Source organism: Zonotrichia albicollis, chromosome 1 (assembly GCF_047830755.1).
Source record: "Zonotrichia albicollis isolate bZonAlb1 chromosome 1, bZonAlb1.hap1, whole genome shotgun sequence".
Classification (NCBI taxonomy): domain Eukaryota; kingdom Metazoa; phylum Chordata; class Aves; order Passeriformes; family Passerellidae; genus Zonotrichia; species Zonotrichia albicollis.
In genome coordinates this window covers 90,206,934-90,225,311 of record NC_133819.1, presented here as the reverse complement: position 1 = coordinate 90,225,311, position 18,378 = coordinate 90,206,934, and the positions used below count along the sequence as shown (strand labels likewise).

The 18,378-nt window shown below is 41.6% G+C and overlaps 1 protein-coding gene across 3 annotated transcripts; it reads left to right on the top strand.

The window, feature by feature from the left end:
- Positions 1-1,285: 1,285 nt before the first annotated feature.
- On the top strand, positions 1,286-17,273 carry FH (fumarate hydratase). Of its 3 annotated transcripts, none has more exons than XM_005482941.4 (10): positions 1,286-1,467; positions 7,924-8,058; positions 8,815-8,925; positions 10,364-10,540; positions 11,330-11,512; positions 12,491-12,656; positions 14,408-14,611; positions 15,848-15,975; positions 16,388-16,541; positions 17,067-17,273. In XM_005482941.4, exons 1-10 carry the CDS (start codon positions 1,339-1,341, stop codon positions 17,207-17,209), a joined length of 1,530 nt encoding a protein of 509 aa, XP_005482998.2. In that variant the 5' UTR covers positions 1,286-1,338; the 3' UTR covers positions 17,210-17,273. The 3 variants fall into 3 exon arrangements, with proteins under 3 accessions (XP_005482998.2, XP_026646802.2, XP_074402710.1); XM_026791001.2 differs by lacking the exon at positions 1,286-1,467 and adding an exon at positions 1,810-2,062; XM_074546609.1 differs by lacking the exon at positions 1,286-1,467 and adding an exon at positions 2,247-2,265.
- Positions 17,274-18,378: the final 1,105 nt, after the last annotated feature.

The window sequence follows — 18,378 nt, the reverse complement described above, 5'->3', positions numbered from 1 at the left end:
TGCTCAGTGAGAGGACAAGAGGCAGTGGGCAGAAACTGAAGCACAGGAACTTCCATCTAATTATGGGGCAGGTGATTTTTACTTTGAGAGTGGTGGAGCACTGGAACAGGCTGTCCAAAAAGGTTGTGGAATCTCCTTCTCTGGAGATACTAAAAGCCTGCTTGGATGTGATCCTGTGCAACCTGCTGCAGGTGAACCTGCTGGCACAGGGGGATTGGACTAGGTGACTTCCAGAGCTGCCTTCTAACCCCAGCTATTCATTGCAGAAGTTTTAGACAAGATGGAGATGCTGAATTTTGTCATGTGGGGACTTAAGCATCTTAGTTGCTGACTTAAAGTATACTTAAAGAATGATATTATAGTAGTAGTTACAACTTTGCATTCTCATACTGTTTTAGTGACTGAAAAAAGACTTTCACTTACGTCCTCTGATATAGAATAATCTAGATAATAATATCATTACCCAATCTGTGTTGTCTCTGGAATTTCTGAAGCCATTTTTGTGGCATGCCCTGTGTATTTCCTAAACTGTCTCTTCTCAGAGGAGCCAAGGGGCAGAAGATTTGCCTAAATATTGAAGCTTGCAAGACTCGAATTCTGTGTGCTTTTAGTGCCAGGATGTAACTTCTAAGGCATTAATAGAGCAGCTTCTGGCAGCATTTCTGTGAATAACAGTTCTTGTAGGACTTGAGGGTACCTATGCAGGTTGCAATGGAATGAAGCGTTCTCCATGTTAGGCAAAAAAAATGTTTTCTTAACAGCTGAATGTTGGCTGCTCTTGGAAGAAAAAATCAAAATGCTGGAAAACCTGAAGTGTTAGAATGTTGCTGCTGGTGGGTGGAAAAATGGAACATACCTTCTTTCGCTCTGGAAGAGTTTCTGCACTTTGCACCGGGATGTAGCACGTCGGAACACTGCCTTCTTGGGCAGGAAGTAAGGAGGGGGCTGCACCTTGACTAAGCATTTTTTATTAAAGGAACCTTGACTGTCCTTAGGAAGGCGGGAATAAGCTTTTATAATCCTTAAGAAGACTATAGTAAACCAGAACAAGCTCATACTTGTGTTCCCCCCAGCCTTCCCCCTCCGCCGCTCCCCGTGCAGAAATCGCTGCTACAGCGCTTTTCCCGCTGCCCTTCGCCCGGGGCAGGCGGGTTTTCCCGGCTTTTCCCAGGCCGGGCGGGCCCGCCCCGGGGCCGCACTCCGCGCCCGCCGCCGCTCCGGGAGCCGCCGATTGGCGCGGCGGAGCCTCCGGGGCCGGGCACGGCGGGCACCGTGACGCTCGTCCGGGGCGGTCCCGCCGCGCCTCCCGCCCCCGCGGTGCTCCCGGCCCCCGCCACCATGCATCGCTCACTCCGCGCCTGTCGCCGCCTCGGCCGCTCCGCCGGCCTCCTCCTCTCCTGCCCGCCGCCCCCGCTGCCTCCCGCCGCCGCCGGCCGCTGGATCCCGGCGCCGCCCCGCGCCGCCATGGTGAGCCCCACGGGCAGGGGAGCGGGGACCGTGACCTCTAAGTGCCACCGCCGGCCGTCCTCGCTCCGCCCCGCCCCGCGGGCAACGGGAGCGGGCGGTGACAGGGGAACTGCGGCCGCCGGCTGCGTCCGGGCTGTAATCCTGTGTGCTGCTCCGTCGGGAGCGCGCCGGCACCGGGAAGACGAGTCCGCCATCCTCTGCCGGGCTTTTGCGGCCATTTCCCGCATCCTTCCTGCGGCCCGGCCCGGCCCGGCTCGGCATGGCTCGGCTCGGCTCGGCTGGGCAGCCGGGATGTGCAGCGCGCAGCTCTCCCGCTGCCGTGGCGCTGCCCCGGGCAGATTGAGGCCCCGAGCACGGCCCTAAGCCGCCGGGCAGCAAAGGTGTTGGTGCGGGACCCGCTCCGCAGAGCCGCGCTGTGCGGCGCTGCTTCCACGGGAGTTCTTGGCGCTTTCTTGGGGCTGTTGAGGTGCAGATAGTAAAAAGCTGTATCCTCACAGGAATGGGAATATTCGTCACTGGAATAGTTTTGGGGCTGCATGAAAACTAGGGAGCTTTCAGCTGAGAACTGCCCGGTGCTTCTAGCGGGCATCATCAGGTTCGTGAATAATCGTGATTCGTGTATTATCAGTTGATTTTCCGGCTCAGACGCGAGTGGGACTCAATTGTTGCAAGCGGTTCAGCATAGAAACAGAAACACTGCTTGGATACAGAACTTCAAGTCTTAGTTCTAACGCGCTGGATGTTGCGTGGAAGCCTTAGTCTCTGGTGTATCTTTGTGAGTTCACTCCTTAAAACGAGGTAATGTAAACTGTGAGAAGAATTTCAGCAGAAGGTGGTGTGTTAAGGATTTTATCGATTCCTTAGTTTACTAAATTTACTAAATTTGCTAATAATTTATCTAGAACAGCAGTTTCCAATCTGTAATATTGATGAAGTTGAAAAAAGTAGCATTTAATAAAACAAGCTTTCCAGTGAGTGAAGAAACTTTATAGTGGTGAAACTCAGCTCTATAAGAAAACTTCGGTCAGAGCAGTATATGTAACTCAAATCACTGGCCTGTTGGATGGTTCCCTTTTTCTATTTTGCCATTTGGCATCGTCTGAGAAAAACGTTGTAAATCATGGCCTTCGTTCATTTGCTGAAAATCTGGTGTTTATGAGTCTGGTCTGCAATCTTACAAGAATGAGATGTGTTTTGCTCTTTGCGGGTCAGAAACATGATCTGTCCTGTGTGTGTTATGAGCTCCTGGAGTTGAAATAACAGCACTGCTTAAAACATCCCTCAGTGGACTTGGAAGCCAAGCAGCTGTTGAATTCTTACAGGAAAATTTCTGTATGTTTTTATGTAAAAGACGAACCACCAAAAAATGTACTAACCAATATTTAAATTAAAAAAAAAAAAACAGCCACCCAACAAACCCAAGCCATCACTTTTTGATCTTTGTAGATTTTCTCAACAGCAAGAGTTGCTTTAAAACACATTGTGTATGTAGATACAACCAAGTAGTCATGTTGTCCTGGTATGTTTATTGTGTTGCCTTTACTTAGAGCTAAATTGCACAAGATGATGTAAATGGAATTGTCATAGTGGTCCTTCTGTAGCTGAACATTGTAAAATGTTTGGGTTTTAAAGGGTAAATTTCAGAATTTGTGACTCAAATTATGTTGTAAAAGAGAGATGATGCTTAAAAATGGAAACACTGTTCATCTGCTAAAGGAGAGCAGTAAAATATAAATTGCACCTGCTGAAGGCCTCGAAAGACTGGTTTTGACTTGCTAAAATGGATGTTTCTTTGAATTGAAATACTTATGTGCAAAAGTTGCTGCATCCATAGATGAGTGTAATTTTCCACAGGAAGCATTACTGCAGTGGTTCTGCTGTTTGAATGTCTCTGGTGTGTTATGGTGCAATCAGTTCTGATCGGTGCCCTGCAACAAGGCAAAAGTACAGTTCTGTTTGCCTAACTGTAAGCTTTGGACTGTGTTTGGATTCTAGGGATTTTGGAGGGCTGACCACACCTTCTCAGGCCTTGTAATGAAAACAAAAGCTTTGTCAATGTGACGAATAGTAATTGTGAGCAGAGCCTTGCTTGTAGCTAGGTTAGAAATTAGGTGAGCACAGGAGTTTGCTTTGGCTACTGGCAGAGTTTCCAAGTCTCCTTTTGGCTTCTCCTGAGGCCCAGGGATGATGGAGTGTGCCACTGACGCACCATTTTACAGCTGGTCCTCTGGGTCAGGGGGTGACTTCAGAAACCTCTTTACATACAGGAGCTGGGACCTTCAGCTCATAAAGCTGCTCAAGGGGTTGAATTCTGCCCAAGGAGCGAGGGAATCATGTTTGTTACAGTCACTGCTGCAGGCTGAGGGTAATGCTGCAGCTCAGTTCTTCAGTCTGCATGAAAAACATCACTTGGCTCTTTTGCCTAATGGCACCTGTTACACTAGGAATCAGCAAGTGACATTCTTCTCAAAGCACCTTGCCCTGTTAACTTCACTGGAATTTATGAGCGTGGAATTGGCTGGGAAAGTTGGTTTTGTATTTTTTTGAAATAATTATCTCATTGTTGAAAGGTACTTGTACAAGGATGTGCTGATCCTATTTATCTTTGTTTCATCATTGTTGACATTGGAATTATGTAAGTTTGAGGAATCCGTTGTGCAACTGATAGCTTTTTTGTCTTTTTTGTCTAAAAGGTTACAGTGGTTTAACTTATTATATTGTTTGAGGGTGAATACTTTCAGTTATTAAACCACTGATGATATTGAGAGCTAGGCTTGGAGCTGAATGGCTTCTGCTTATCCAGCTCTGTGAAAGCTTTGCATTGTGTGCTTTTACAAGGTGTTCAAATGTCAAAAGCAGGGATTTTGAAAACAGTCAATGATCCCAGCCGATGGAATATGAATGTGCTCACATGAAGACCCACAAACATCCCGATGAAACGTTTTTGGTAGTGATATACTAAAGAAGCATTTACTGTATTCTGTTCCTTGGTAGCATGTAAATGAATGCTAAGTGACTCAAGCAGGACAAAGAGGGTTAAATAACATAGGAATTAGTTACTCTACCACAATAAGCTTTCTATTCTTGAGGAGTCAGTGCCTGGGAGAGCATCAGCCAAAACACAAGATGTGGGGAGCAGGATAGCCATGTCAGAGCTAACCCTTGTTGTGCACTGAGCTGCAGTTTCCTCCAGGTCACAGGCACCACCTCCTCCGAAGTACTCCAAGTGAGCAGGGCTGGTGTCTCTGGTATGTGACTGATGGTACCTGATGGCAGAGTGTCTCCATCTGCCTGGGAATGACAGTAGAGAGGCTGGGACACTTCCCTCTCTCTGCTGCAGCTTGCCATCCATGGTGATGCAAACCTGGGCAGGCAGAAGGTCAGGGCTGCTGGAGAGAGTGTTCTGGCCAATACCCAGCTGTGCTTCTGTCCAAGAGCACTGAGAGACTGTTCTCTAAAGTGTTCTCTAAAGAAGGAGCAAGTAAAATGAACAAAGAAGAGAGAGGAACAGTCTGACTTCAGAAGTGGACTCCTGAGGAAAAGTAAGAACTGTGTGAACATAGATGATGCTTTCCCCATTTTCTCACCCAAACTCTTTATGTACTCAGCACTGCTGAGGCCACAGCTTGAGTGCTGTGTCCAGTTCTGGGCCTCTCAATTCTGGAAGGACATTGTGGTGCTGGAGTGAGTCCAGAGAAGGACAAGGAAGCTGGTGAAGGGTCTGAGCACAAGTCCTGTGAGGAGCAGCTGAGGGAGCTGGGGGTGTTTAACCTGGAGAAAAGGAATCTTGAGGGGACCTTATCACTCTGTACAACTTCTGAAAGGAGTCTGCAGCCAGGTGGAGATTGGCCTCACCTCCCACAAAGAGAGGAAATGGCCTCAGGCTGCACCCCAGGGAAGGTTCATGTTGGACATCAGGAAGAACTTGTTCACTGGAAGGGGGATCAGGCATTGGAAGAGGCTGCCCAGGAAGTGTTGGAATCACTGTCCCTGGAATTGTTCATTAAATAAGTGGATATGGCTCTTAGTGCTGTGGTTTGGTTGACATGGGGATGTTTGGTCAGAGATTGGACTTTATGATCTAGGAGGACTTTTCCCACCTTAATGATTCTATAATTTTCACATCAGGGAGTTTCCTGAGTCTGTGGGATAACCCAGTTTAGATCTTTCTTCTGAGGGTTTGTCTCATCTTCCCTGTAGTCTGGTGGACTTCTTGCATCCTCAGCATCAGCTGGCAAGGAGTTTTGTCAGTCTGTGACTTGTGTGAAGGGCTGCTCCCTTTCCCTTGCCTTGAACTCAACTCCTACAAGCATGTTAGGGCTTGAACCTGACTCCTACAAGCATGTCAGGGCTCCTGTGTCTTGTATTGGAAGAGACAGTGAGCAGTTAATACTGGTTATACCTCAGTTTTCCTTCAGTCCCCAGGTTATCTTTTTTTCTGAACAAAAAAGTCACTTGTCTTAAGAAAGCTGTTCCCTACCTTTTGTCAACTTTATTGCCTTTGAACTGTTTCCAGTAATACGTATTTTGGGGGTGAAAGAACCAAATCTGCACAAAGACCTTGGACTGTCAATGAATCATGGTGGCACAGCAGTGTTTCTCTTTGTATCCTCTGCTTTTCTTGATAGTTCCTTGCATTTGATTTTCTTCTCTCACTGCACTGGAAGACTGACTTGACTTTATTGATAAGAGCTTTGTTTCCCAAAGACTCAACCCTGAGTCATGTCAGTCACCCCTGGTTATGTCAAGAACCCAGCATTGTAAATGTATATTCCCTGCCTACAGGGCTGAGATTGTTTTACTCTATCTGTGATAAAGAACTAAAAAAGACTTGTCCCCCTTCCTGAGGACTCTGAAAGAAGGTAATTTCCTCTCCTGGGAAAGGATTAATACCTTTCTCACAGAAAATTGGGACTTCTCTAACCAAGGTGTGGAAAGAGGAAGAGTAAACTGTTTTCACTTCTTGTCAGTTCCGTAATCTTTGTAGAGCTGCATATGAATGTGATCACATCATCACAAATTATTGGGCTGTTCTACAAAAAGTAATAAATTACTGTCAGCTAAAATGAATTTAGCCGTGCCTGTGTTAGATAATAACAGATGCTAGGTGGATACATGACATAGAAATGTTACCATACATAAATATTACATAAAATAACACTTAGGTATAGTATATCTACTATACCTATAGATGTCGTAGATATATATCAGGAGGGGTGATAATATAGAATACTTGAAAGACTGTTAAAGGGAAGAGAAAGGGAGGAGGAAGAAGGAAAAAGAGAAGGGGGACAGTGAGAGAGTGGGCAAAAAGGAGAAGGAGTGGTTTACTAAGAATAAGGATATTAAGTTGAAAGCAGAGTGATGAAAGAGAAGGCTTTAATTAAGTGTTGCATTAATCATTATGTTAAACTTCCTTTTGCCTATACCTTCTACTCTTTACATATGTCAAAGTGAATTTCTTATTTGTGTCCCTTTCACATTTAATCTTCCCATTGAGATTGGTTGAAGTCACAAGTTTAGCTAAAGTTATTAGTTCTATAATTATCGTTGTTAATTGTATTTTACTGGTCGTTATTATGTCTCTGTGAGCTCCTTTATGAGTTGTGGCAATCCCTCTATAAGTTATCCCATAAGTATGAAGTAATTTAAGTTTAATAATATTCTTGGGCCCTAACTTAAAGATTATTCGCTGTTTCAAAAAGAAATAAAAAAAGGGGAATTGTGGAGTGTCCCTGCCCCAGGAGGCGAGGATTCTACCCAGACAGACAGCATCGGGCGAGGGGTGTGATGTAAAGAAGATTTAAAGAAGATTTAAAGAAGGTTCTGCCCCTCCACCCTGTGGGGCATGCCTCCACCAGCCCGGGAAAAGACACTCCACCCCATTTTGTCAAATGAGGAATGGCCCCAGAATGTTCTTCTGTTCCTGGACCCTCATTGGTGTAAATCCCTCTGCAATGTTCCCGCCTTGGCTTTTGCATTGGTTCACCCCGATCCACCCCTTTGGAGTCTCCTGCTCCTCTTACTATTGGACCCCGACCCTAAACTCCACCCATATAAACCCCATAGCCCTATTTCCTCATTTCTTGTCTTGGTCCCTGGCATAATGGAGGGCCCTGGGTTTTGGTAAACCAAGGCACATCCTGTTGCCTTCCTTTCCCTGCTGGTGGTCGGTGGCTGCCTGGGGTCTGAGCCTTGGGGTCCGGGGAGTTGTTGTGCCCCTCACTGCCGCAGGACGTGACAATGGTACGTGGTTTGTTCTTGTGACTTGTGGTGAGACAGCTGCTCAAACTAGGACAGTGGCTCAACTTTCCAGATGTAATTAGAGACACCTGTGACTAGCTGCATGTCTTGGCTTTTTATTTTTTTCCATCTTCTTTCTCTTGACTACTTGCTTTCAAATAGAATATACTGATTGCCAGAGTTTTTTTTAATTTTTTTTCCCCTTTTCTATAGTCTTCTCAAGAGGCTTTCAGGATAGAATATGATACCTTTGGTGAACTGAAGGTCCCAAGTGACAAATACTATGGTGCCCAAACTGTGAGATCTACAATGAACTTCAAGATAGGAGGTGTTTCAGAAAGGATGCCAGTAAGTAATTCAAATCTTCAAAGTGTTCTCTTCTTCTCTGGAGTATGTTTTGTATGTGAAAGTGAATACCCTCTAAATACCCTCTTCTCAGGCTTTTGCTGGAAGTGTGAACAGCTTTGAATTTTAGTTAAAGGCAGAAATTTTATAGCAATATATTATTGTGGTGAAAGTATTTCTTGTTGTGTTTAAATAAATTGAATCTTGAATAATTTTATGGTGTTGCTTTATTTTTTAATAACCAGGATGAATAGAAATCTGTCTTTTCATCTTTACAAAGATGATAAAGCAAATGGAGTAATTTGATGTAGCATTTATCTGGTTTGTTATTGAAGTAGTGTAGTATAGCACAAGTTAATATTAACTTAATTTTTCATGTGTAGCTTTGCATAGGCCATTAATGTGCACATGCTTTGTCATATACTGAATCTCCATGTGCTGAAATTTGTCAGTTTTCCTTCAAAGGGCTGTTTTAGAAATGGAACCAGTTAAATTCTAATGCACATGACTTTTGATACACAGAGCATACCTGGCCTTGCAGAAAGAGCTGTGTGCTGCCCTCGGGGCTGTTCGGGTGGATGTTGCTGTTGGTGGGAACATAATCCCAGATGAGCTGATTGCTCTCTGGCTTGGCTGATGGACTGCTGCTGGGTTTAAGATCAGCAGCAGTTTGGTTTAGAACTAGACATTCACTATAAATTGATGACATATCCTTTGGGGGACAGAAATTGTGTGTTTAAATTTACCCGTGTGTCTCAGGTCCAGGTCATAAGGGCTTTTGGTATCTTGAAGAGAGCAGCTGCTGAAGTAAATCAGGACTACGGTCTCGATCCCGAGATTGCTAAAGCCATTGTGCAGGCAGCAAATGAGGTAGGAAAGAGCTGTTCAAAATGCTGCAACTACCACTGTGCTTGTGTTAGGCTTTTCACAGGAGGGTGGGGGATTGCATTGCTCAGAGTTTTAGAGGAAAGCATTTCCTATTAGTAAATCTTGTTCTCCAGAGATCATTTACTTAATAGAATATGTTAAGATTTTCTTTCTTGCATGTAAAGAAATGGTAGGATGTTCCAATGCATGTTGATAAATGCCACCCAAGTGCAGAATTGTGAGTGACAATTATTTGAGGTGTGATAATACCAGGTGTTTCGCTTTGAATAAATCAAATCAAACAGATTTGTTTATCTAGAAGCATTTTTAACAGAGTTTTCTTGTCCTGACTAGCTTAAAAATATTTCAGTGGTGGCAGAAGCTGTATCCTTTTCCTAACAGCTGTAGCACCTTAAGTCCTAAGACCCAATAGCTTTGGAGAACTCCAGAATATATCCATGCTCTCCTGGTTTATAGGGTTCCTCTATTTAAAAGGTGATTAGAAGATTCCCATAGTTAAAGGGGAATTAGAAGGGTGCATTAGAAGATTTGGTGGATTAAGGCTCCTTAGTTTAGATCCATAAATTCTGAAAGTTGTTTATGGCTTTCTTTATTGTATTCTGAAAACACCTTTGCTGTGATACACTTTTTCTCACCTCCAAAATAATTTTCTAACACGACTTAAATAAAAAGAGGAATCAAGTTACTCTCGGAGGTGGGAACGTTGCTCCTGTATAAGATGGGAAATACAGAAGATCCTTTCTTGAACATGATTCCAGGAGGACTGATGTATCCTGGTAATCTGATTGTTATGCCTCAGAGTTGTGACTACAACTCCTTTGTGACAACAGCTCCTTTTTCTGAGGATAATATGTGTGGGGTGATACTTCTGAGCACAGATTTTGGTACTATGACAAACAATGTTTAGAAAACGCTCTGAATGTGTCTTAAGATTCAACAGGCTCCAGAAAATGTTGATCAAAAACGAGAATGCCTTACAGAAAGGAGGTGTTTGAGACTGACAGCCATCTGCTGGCTTCGTTGATGCAGCCTGTAATGTCTGCAGGTGTAAGAGGTGTAAGAACTTCCCTGCGTGAAATTTCTTTATTGAGAGATACCAGAGTCCAGTTACTGAGAGAGAAAATGTAACCAAAAGTACCTTTCAAAAATACTTTGTCTGTAGATCATGAAATCAAATTCTGTATATCTCTATATATTTCACAATTCAATCTTCAAAAAGCATAGCAAGTGTTTTTTTATCTTCTATTATCTGGTATTACATAAAAACATCTTAATTATTCTAGTGTAAATTCACTAATTGCTATATGTAAATGAAAAAATATAACTGAGAGCATAATTTTAATTATGGCAATAAAATTTTCAAGTTTTGCTGTTTTTTTTTTTTCCAGTGGAACATTTTTTTATGTTTTTTCCATTATAGGTAGCTGAAGGAAAATTAAATGATCACTTCCCTTTGGTGGTGTGGCAGACTGGATCTGGAACTCAAACCAATATGAATGTCAATGAAGTCATCAGCAACAGAGCTATTGAGATAATGGGAGGGACACTGGGAAGCAAAATGCCCGTGCATCCAAATGATCATGTTAACAAAAGCCAGGTTGTTAGACTTGTTTTATACTGCTTTTAATTTCAAAAGTTTTGTGTCTTTAAATTGTGAATTTTGAGTTTTCTTGTATCCACTGTTTAGGTTAAAAAATGTTTGGTGGACAACGTTGATAACAATTTTCTGGTTTTTTTCAGTTCAAATGAACTTTAAGACGTTTTTCAGTGACAGTATGAGCTTTTCATCTTAAAAACTTTTAATTAATTCATGATAGTTAAAATCATACATAATGTATTAGGCAGTGGTTGCCTTGTGAGAACCACTGCTACAGTCTTAAAGATGTTAAATATAGGTCCAGTTTCTAAAAGTTGAATCATGGTAAGCATTTTTATTATGCTTCTCTCTTAAACTTCATCTACTTTGAAGGAAAGGGAAAGCCACTGACTTGGTTGTTTCCCTTCCTGATCCTTTGTGCTTACTCAGTATTCTGTGAATGATGGATTTAACATTATCAAAGCAACATGTGTGTTTTAAAGTCACCTACAGCTCCTTTAAAATCATCTGTCCATTTGTTAGCCATCTCTCATAACTACTATAATAATTCTTTTTTTTGTCCCAAGGTTGTTATGAACAGTCTATTAAATTTAACTTTCTGTGGGTGTATTCGTAAAAAGTTGATTTATCAAGAAGGAACTGACCTTGTGGAACACCCCTAAGTCGCTTACTCTTAATTTGTTTCTAATGATTTATGAGATAAAGAGAATAAAGCCACTCATGTACATCTTAGAGCAGCAATGGTGAGAGAAGCTTGTAAATTAATATTCTTGACTTTTTTTTCCACAGAGTTCAAATGACACTTTCCCAACAGCAATGCATATTGCTGCTGCCCAGGAGGTTAATGAGGTCTTGTTACCTGGACTAAAGAAGCTACAGAAGGCACTTGAAGAGAAATCCAAAGAGTTTTCCCAAATCATTAAAATAGGGCGCACTCATACGCAAGATGCTGTTCCACTTACACTTGGGCAGGTAAAAAAATTTAAAATTATGCCTTTCTTTGGGAAATTCAAACTTAAGGATGCCTAAATTAAATTGATAGTTTAGGATAAAATATAGGAAAATGGCTGAATCTCAGCCTGAGTATTTTCAATCTGTACTGGAGTTTGCTGGATATGCTGTACTGTAATACATGCATCATAATTTTTATTAATTTTTCCCCATATGTATTTGATTTCTAACAGTAATAAAATGTAAATGATTTTTAAATGATGTTTCATTACCAGATAGCACAGCACATTTTTCTGTTACACTGACTTTGCAGGGAACAGGTAGTTTTTGTCTGTAATCTGTAAATTTATATAAGTTATGTTTTGCCAATACACAAAACTACTAAATATTGTGAATGAACATTTTCAAGGCATAAACTTCTGTGTATAAATATGCATATATATATATATATATATATACACACAAAAGATGGCAAATGATATCATATTGTCAAGAATGGCTTATACGACAGTAATTTAGTAATTAATTAAACTGAATCAATAGAACAGCAGTAGAATTTATGGACTTTTTCCAGGAATGCACAAGTGAGGTTTTTCCTAACTAAAATTAGGTGATCAAAGCCCAAGATCCATTTCTCTATTTGTTCTTTGAGAACATTAATGTAATCTTGGAGCTGATTTACTATAGAATCAGATCCTGCTAAGTACACAACTAAGATAAAAAGTGAGAGAAGGATGCATTATGTATAATTATGTATGTTATGTCTTTGTATATTAAGATTGGTTTAATGTATAATTTTTTGGTGCATGGGACCAGTCCTTTAATAGATGTATACTTTCTCTCTTATGCAAACATGCTTAGGTTTAGCATTTGGGTGAAGCTCAGTGCCTTCAGGTTTTTAAAGGAATTAGTCAAATCACGTTGAAGATCTAAATAATCTGGATGCTTATTCTTGCTTGTTGCCTTTATTCCTTAAACCTGTCCTCCTTTCTTTCAAAGGAGTTTAGTGGCTATGTGCAGCAGATCAAGTACGGCGTGGCCAGGATTGAATCCAGCATGCCGAGGGTGTACCAGCTGGCAGCTGGCGGCACTGCAGTCGGCACGGGGCTGAACACAAGGGTTGGCTTTGCTGAGAAAGTTGCTGCTAAAGTGGCTGAACTGACGGGTGAGAAACAATATGTGGGAGTGAGGTATCAGCAAAGCAGTGTGTGTGACATGCAGTCAGATTCAAGCTAAATCTCTCCAGTTTCCATACTTCTCATAAGCTTAAACTCTATTTATATTTTAACATGAAGCTTTTGTTAATGTCATGTGTTATATGCCTTCTACTTTGGATTTTTTATGCAATTTTATAATTTTACTTAGTTCATTCGAAGTGACTGAAATGATGGTGCTTATCCAAGCAAGGCTCTCGGGATATGGATACAGTTTCAGACTTCTATTATTAGCCCAACTATAATGCTTCTGTCTTGATCTTTGCTCCTCTGGCTCTCTTAATTTACAGCAACTTGGTGCAAAAGAAGGAAAAAAATACTTCCAAAGCCACTCTGGTTTTTTCATATGAAAGAGTAAAAGTTAACTGTCTGATTTTTTTTTAATTGTGTCGTTATAGATCTTACAACTTAATTTACAGTGCACTTGAGATTTTTGATCTCTAAACCAGATCTTGTGTTACAGTATCAGTTTTCAAAATGCCCCCCCCAACAAATGTGTGCATCTGTCATTTACATTTGCTGTAAAATCTGAAATTGCTTAGTGACAGTATTTTTGTTTTAATGGATTTATTATTCACTGTGTTCCAGAGGGTCAAGACTGTCTTGTACCCTGAAAGAGAAGTAACTAGCTGTAAACAACAGCTGTCAGGAGCAGTACAGGGCATGTTTTGGTGGTGTTAGGAAGCTCTCCCATGTCAGTGGGTGTTTTGGATCCTGTATGGGCAAATTGTATGAGTAGTATGGACTCCTGAAGTTCCTTATGCTCTTATAGAGGGTGGCTATTGGCAAAAACAAAAGGAGAAGTTTGGATAGACCTCTCTAACTAAGAGAAGGCAGCTGTGCAGTTCACAAGTCCATGCAATCTGGGTGGGATTCGGTGTTTGGCAGGAAGTGCAAAACACTGCAAGTTATAGGAATCATGCTGCTCTCCTTTGAACTGGTGCTGAAAGCTCAGATCAGTCGTTCTGGGGGACAGAAATCCAGCCTACAGTCAGTCCTTAGTGATGTCTGTAATTTTTTACAGTCCCATTCTGCTGGGACTGCCCCTTCAGGGCTAAGTCCTGAAGGAATGTTTTTCATCGTGGAACCTAGGCTTGCATCTCAGGCATTTAATTAACATAAACAGATCTGTTCTTCCATTGCTGTGCTCCTGCTCTTGCTGTTGCCAGGCATCCTCCCAAGTCTGATCCAGCTTTCCCATCTTCTGGCTGGCTTATTGTTCCCTTCCATTGTGATTACTTCTTACTTATCCTAATGCCTTCACTGTGCTGCAGAAACATCCATTTTTATAGCTGAAAGCATCACAGCAATTAACAATCTAAAGTGTCTAACTTGATTTAATGCAAGAAATGCCTAAGTTGGGGTAACTTTCGAAAGGTTATTGCCATCCACAAAGCACTGTGTTGCAGAAGCAGTGCTTAGAATGCAACACACTATGAAGGGTTGAAATTTGTACCTTTGTTGTAGGTGGATGCTCAAATTTTATACTCTTCTGTATTTTAATGACTTTCATTATGTCTTTTTGTATTTAATTTACTTTAAGAAATATGTTTGTGCAGAAAGCTCTAGAGGAAAGACATGATCTTACAGGGTTGTTAATTTTTAATTTTTTATTAAGCTAGTTATGTGTTTGATTGTTTGGTTTATGTCTGCAAGGAAGTGCTTCACTGGTTTAATGTTTATACCCTCTCTGTCCCTGTAGGTTTGCCTTTTGTCACTGCTCCCAATAAGTTTGAAGCTCTTGCAGCTCACGATGCCCTGGTGGAGCTCAGTGGAGCCATGAACACAGTGGCGTGCAGTCTGATGAAAATTGCCAATGACATTCGCTTCCTGGGCTCGGGGCCACGCTCTGGGCTGGGGGAGCTCATCCTGCCTGAAAATGAACCAGGGAGCAGCATCATGCCAGGTACAGAGAATACATGCAGAGAAAAGTTACCTGTTCCTTTTTTTTTTTTTTTTTTGACCACTGTCTTTTAACAGGTGTTTACCAAACACTGTCACAAATGTCAGTAAGTCTGTGATTCTCTCAGGTTTTATCTGAGAGAATTACAGACTTACTGACATTTGTTAGAATCACTGCCCTATTTTACCAAAACCTCTGTTCATAAAAATGTTTGCACAGCTGTGTGCTGGCAAGTGTAGTATCTGTAAGAATATGGCTTTATTAACACAAGTGTACTTCTCAGAGTTTTCTTTTAGAATTGCAAGATCTCTACAATTTTTAGGTAAAGGCTTTTCTGAAATAATCTTTAATCTGTGAATTGTAGCAATACTGTCGTGTAACTTGACTTTAGTCTCTGCTTCCTGGTATGGTTAGTGTTATGCACTCGTATTTTTCCCTTCTGCAATGATCTCATTGTATGGGAGGATAAGGAAGAAAGGAATAATACTAGTAATCATTCCTTTCATCTCCTAAAAAAGTGAGTCCATATGAATATTGCACATCCAAAACAATTTTAAGTTGCTCCTCCTATATCATAAACTATAAAAGAAATAGGTCATGAACATCTCTGGCTCCAAAAAGGCAGACAGTGAATGTTCTTACTAGGATTGTGTCTAAAAACTAAATGATAAAACCATAAAACAAATTTGCTTCGAGACCACTCTAACTTGGTGTGTTTGGTTTGGCAGGGGATTGATTTTTGGGTTTTTCTGTTTGGCCTTTTTTTTCTGACAGAGTGTATACTTTATCACAAAGTAATTCTAACATGTCAGTAATACTTTCCTTGAGCTGTGTAGGATTTGGTAGGGGTCTCCCAGAAATGCCAACTTGCACATGTAAAGACAGGTGATAATCTCTTGACTATTAAGAACTGTGGTAATGAACAGCTCTTTAGCTCATGCACATGTTGAGCTGTTGAGCTCATCCTCAAGCTCTCAGAGTCTTGGGAGACTGCTGAAGCAGGCACAGCTCTTTTACAAATCCTTGCTGAAAATACTGGAATAGTACATTCAATTTAATATTATTTGTGGAAATAACTTTATTTTCTGTGGTGCACAGATACAGAGGAGTAAGACAAGTTACCTTTTACAAAACATTTTCTATTGAATGTGATTTATTGAAAGGCTGCTGGCTGCTTGGTTGTTGGTTTTCCCCCATCGTTCTCCTTTGGTAACCTTTTTTTCTCCCTTTCACAACCAGGAAAAGTGAACCCTACCCAGTGTGAGGCTGTGACCATGGTGGCAGCCCAAGTTATGGGAAATCATGTTGCTGTTACTGTAGGAGGAAGCAATGGACACTTTGAACTGAATGTCTTTAAGCCCATGATGGTAAGTTCATAAAGTTTTACATATCTAGGACTTTTTAAGTAATTGTACAGTCAGATAATTTACAGACAGAAAAAGCCCTCAGTGAGCACTGCCAAGGTTGGGGCATCCACAGCATCCCTCAGATACTGTTCCAGTGTCTCACCACCCTCACAGTAAAGAATTTCTTCCTGATATTGAGCCTAATTTCCCCTCTTTCAGGCTATATCCACTGCTCCTTGTCCTGTCGCTACAGGTCCTGACAAAGAGTCCCTCTCTGCCTTCCCTGTGGGCCCCCTTCAGATACTGGAAGGAAAATAGCCTGTTAAATAGGTTGAAATTGCAGGGAGGGCACTGGTTATGAATGAAGGTGCCAGAATGTGCAACTAGTAATATCTGAATTAAATAATTGGTATTTCTTTCTTTGTCTTGTTAGATTAAAAATGTTTTAAACTCTGCAAGACTTCTAGGAGATGTGTGTGTTTCTTTCACTGACAACTGTGTAGTTGGAATCCAAGCCAATACGGATAGGATCAACAAACTGATGAATGAATCTCTGATGTTGGTAACAGCACTGAACCCACATATAGGTAGGTTTAAGGCTCAAAAACTTCTCAGAACATACCAAAATATTTTATGTTAACATTATTTTGTACACTTCTTTTGTATGGTTACAATGCTTGTAAGGCCAAGTCAGGTCAAAAGTTAACTTACTTGAGCATCACCAGTTGTAAAAGCTGTGTTCTTGCAGTGGCCATGCCAGGGTTTTAGAAAAATAACTGATTAGAGTCAAAAGGAGGCTGGGAGAATTTATGTCCCTGTTTTCCTAAATTATCATTAATAGAGGTCGAGTGAAAGATTACAATAGGAGGTTTTTTTGAAGGAGAAGTTTCCATATATCTTTGATCTAAATTAATGAAGACAAGAGTAACAAAATCTACTTTCAGTTCAAGTAAGCAGTAAACATTTGGTGTGCATTTCCTGCAAATTGAGTTAAGCAGTAATAGTAATGCCTAGCAAATAATTTTCCAAAGACCGTGTCCCACTTTTCTCACACCTCTGATGAATCATCTAAAATTGCAAATGGATAATTTGTTGGTTTTGTTTTGTAACAGGATATGATAAAGCAGCCAAGATTGCCAAAACGGCGCACAAAGAAGGGACAACGTTAAAAGAAGCTGCTATAAAGCTGGGATTCCTTACATCAGAGCAGTTTGATCAGTGGGTGAAGCCTAAAGACATGTTAGGTCCTCAGTAACTCCTGTAAAAAAAAAAGTGTTCTTAATATAAAAAAATAAATAAATATGATATAATATAATCCATTAGTTGGAAAAGTCTTCTGAGATGTCTGAGCCCAACCTATGACTGAGCAGCAGTGTGTCAGCTAGACCATGACACTGAGGGCCATATCCTGTCTTTCCTTAAACACTTCCATGGACAGTGAACTGATGCCTAAAGAGGCTCACCTGGAACAGAGGCTAGACAGAGTTAAGAAGGAATGAAGTAGGTATTTATTAAAAGGCCTTCAGAGGATACAATTTGGGCTGTACAAGAGCCTGGCCATGGCTCTGCCCAAGATGGACCCAAGTTGGACTCATGAAAGGCAACCAGTTACGAGTTTTCACACTTTTATAAGTTTTGGTCCATTTACACATTGGGGTCCGTTGTCCAATTACACCTTCAGGTTATGAAGTCCTGTCCTTCCAGATTGCTCTCCTCATCTCTGTTGTTTTTACTTTTTGGGGCTGAAGCTACAACAGTGTCCTTGGATCTTGCTGGAAAAGGATTGTTTTGTCGAACTAAACTGAAGAGAATTCTGAACTTCATATAAAGTGTTACTGAGTTACACACTAAGGCAGTACAGCATCTGAAAAATATGAAAGCTAAAACTTAATGCATCACTACTACTTCCCTGCGTGGTCCATTCCCATCTCTAAGCACCCTTTCTGTGAAGAAATCATTGTAATGTCCAGCCTAAACCTCCCCTGGTGCACCTTAAGACTGTGTTCTTTTGTCCTGTCACTTCTTACCTGGGAGAAGAGCCCGATTCCCACCTGGCTACACCCTCCTTTCAGGTGGTTGCAGAGAGCGATAAAGGTCTCTCCTGAGCCTCCTTTTTGCCAGGCTCAGCACCCCCAGCTCCCTCAGCAGCTCATGGCACCTGTGCTGCAGACCCTTCATCAGCTTTGTTGCCTTTTTGTGGGCTTGCTCCAGCACCTCCATGTCCGTCCTGAATTGAGCACCCCAGAACGGGACACGGCACTTCAGGTGTGGCCTCAGCAGGGCCAAGTTCATGGAGACAATCCCTGCCCTTACCCTGCTGGCCCCACTATTCCCGATTCACAGCGCGGTTTTTGTACACTTTGTATGTTTTCCTGCCATTTTTGACCGATCAGCTGAACTGATGATGAACATTATGGGGGTGAC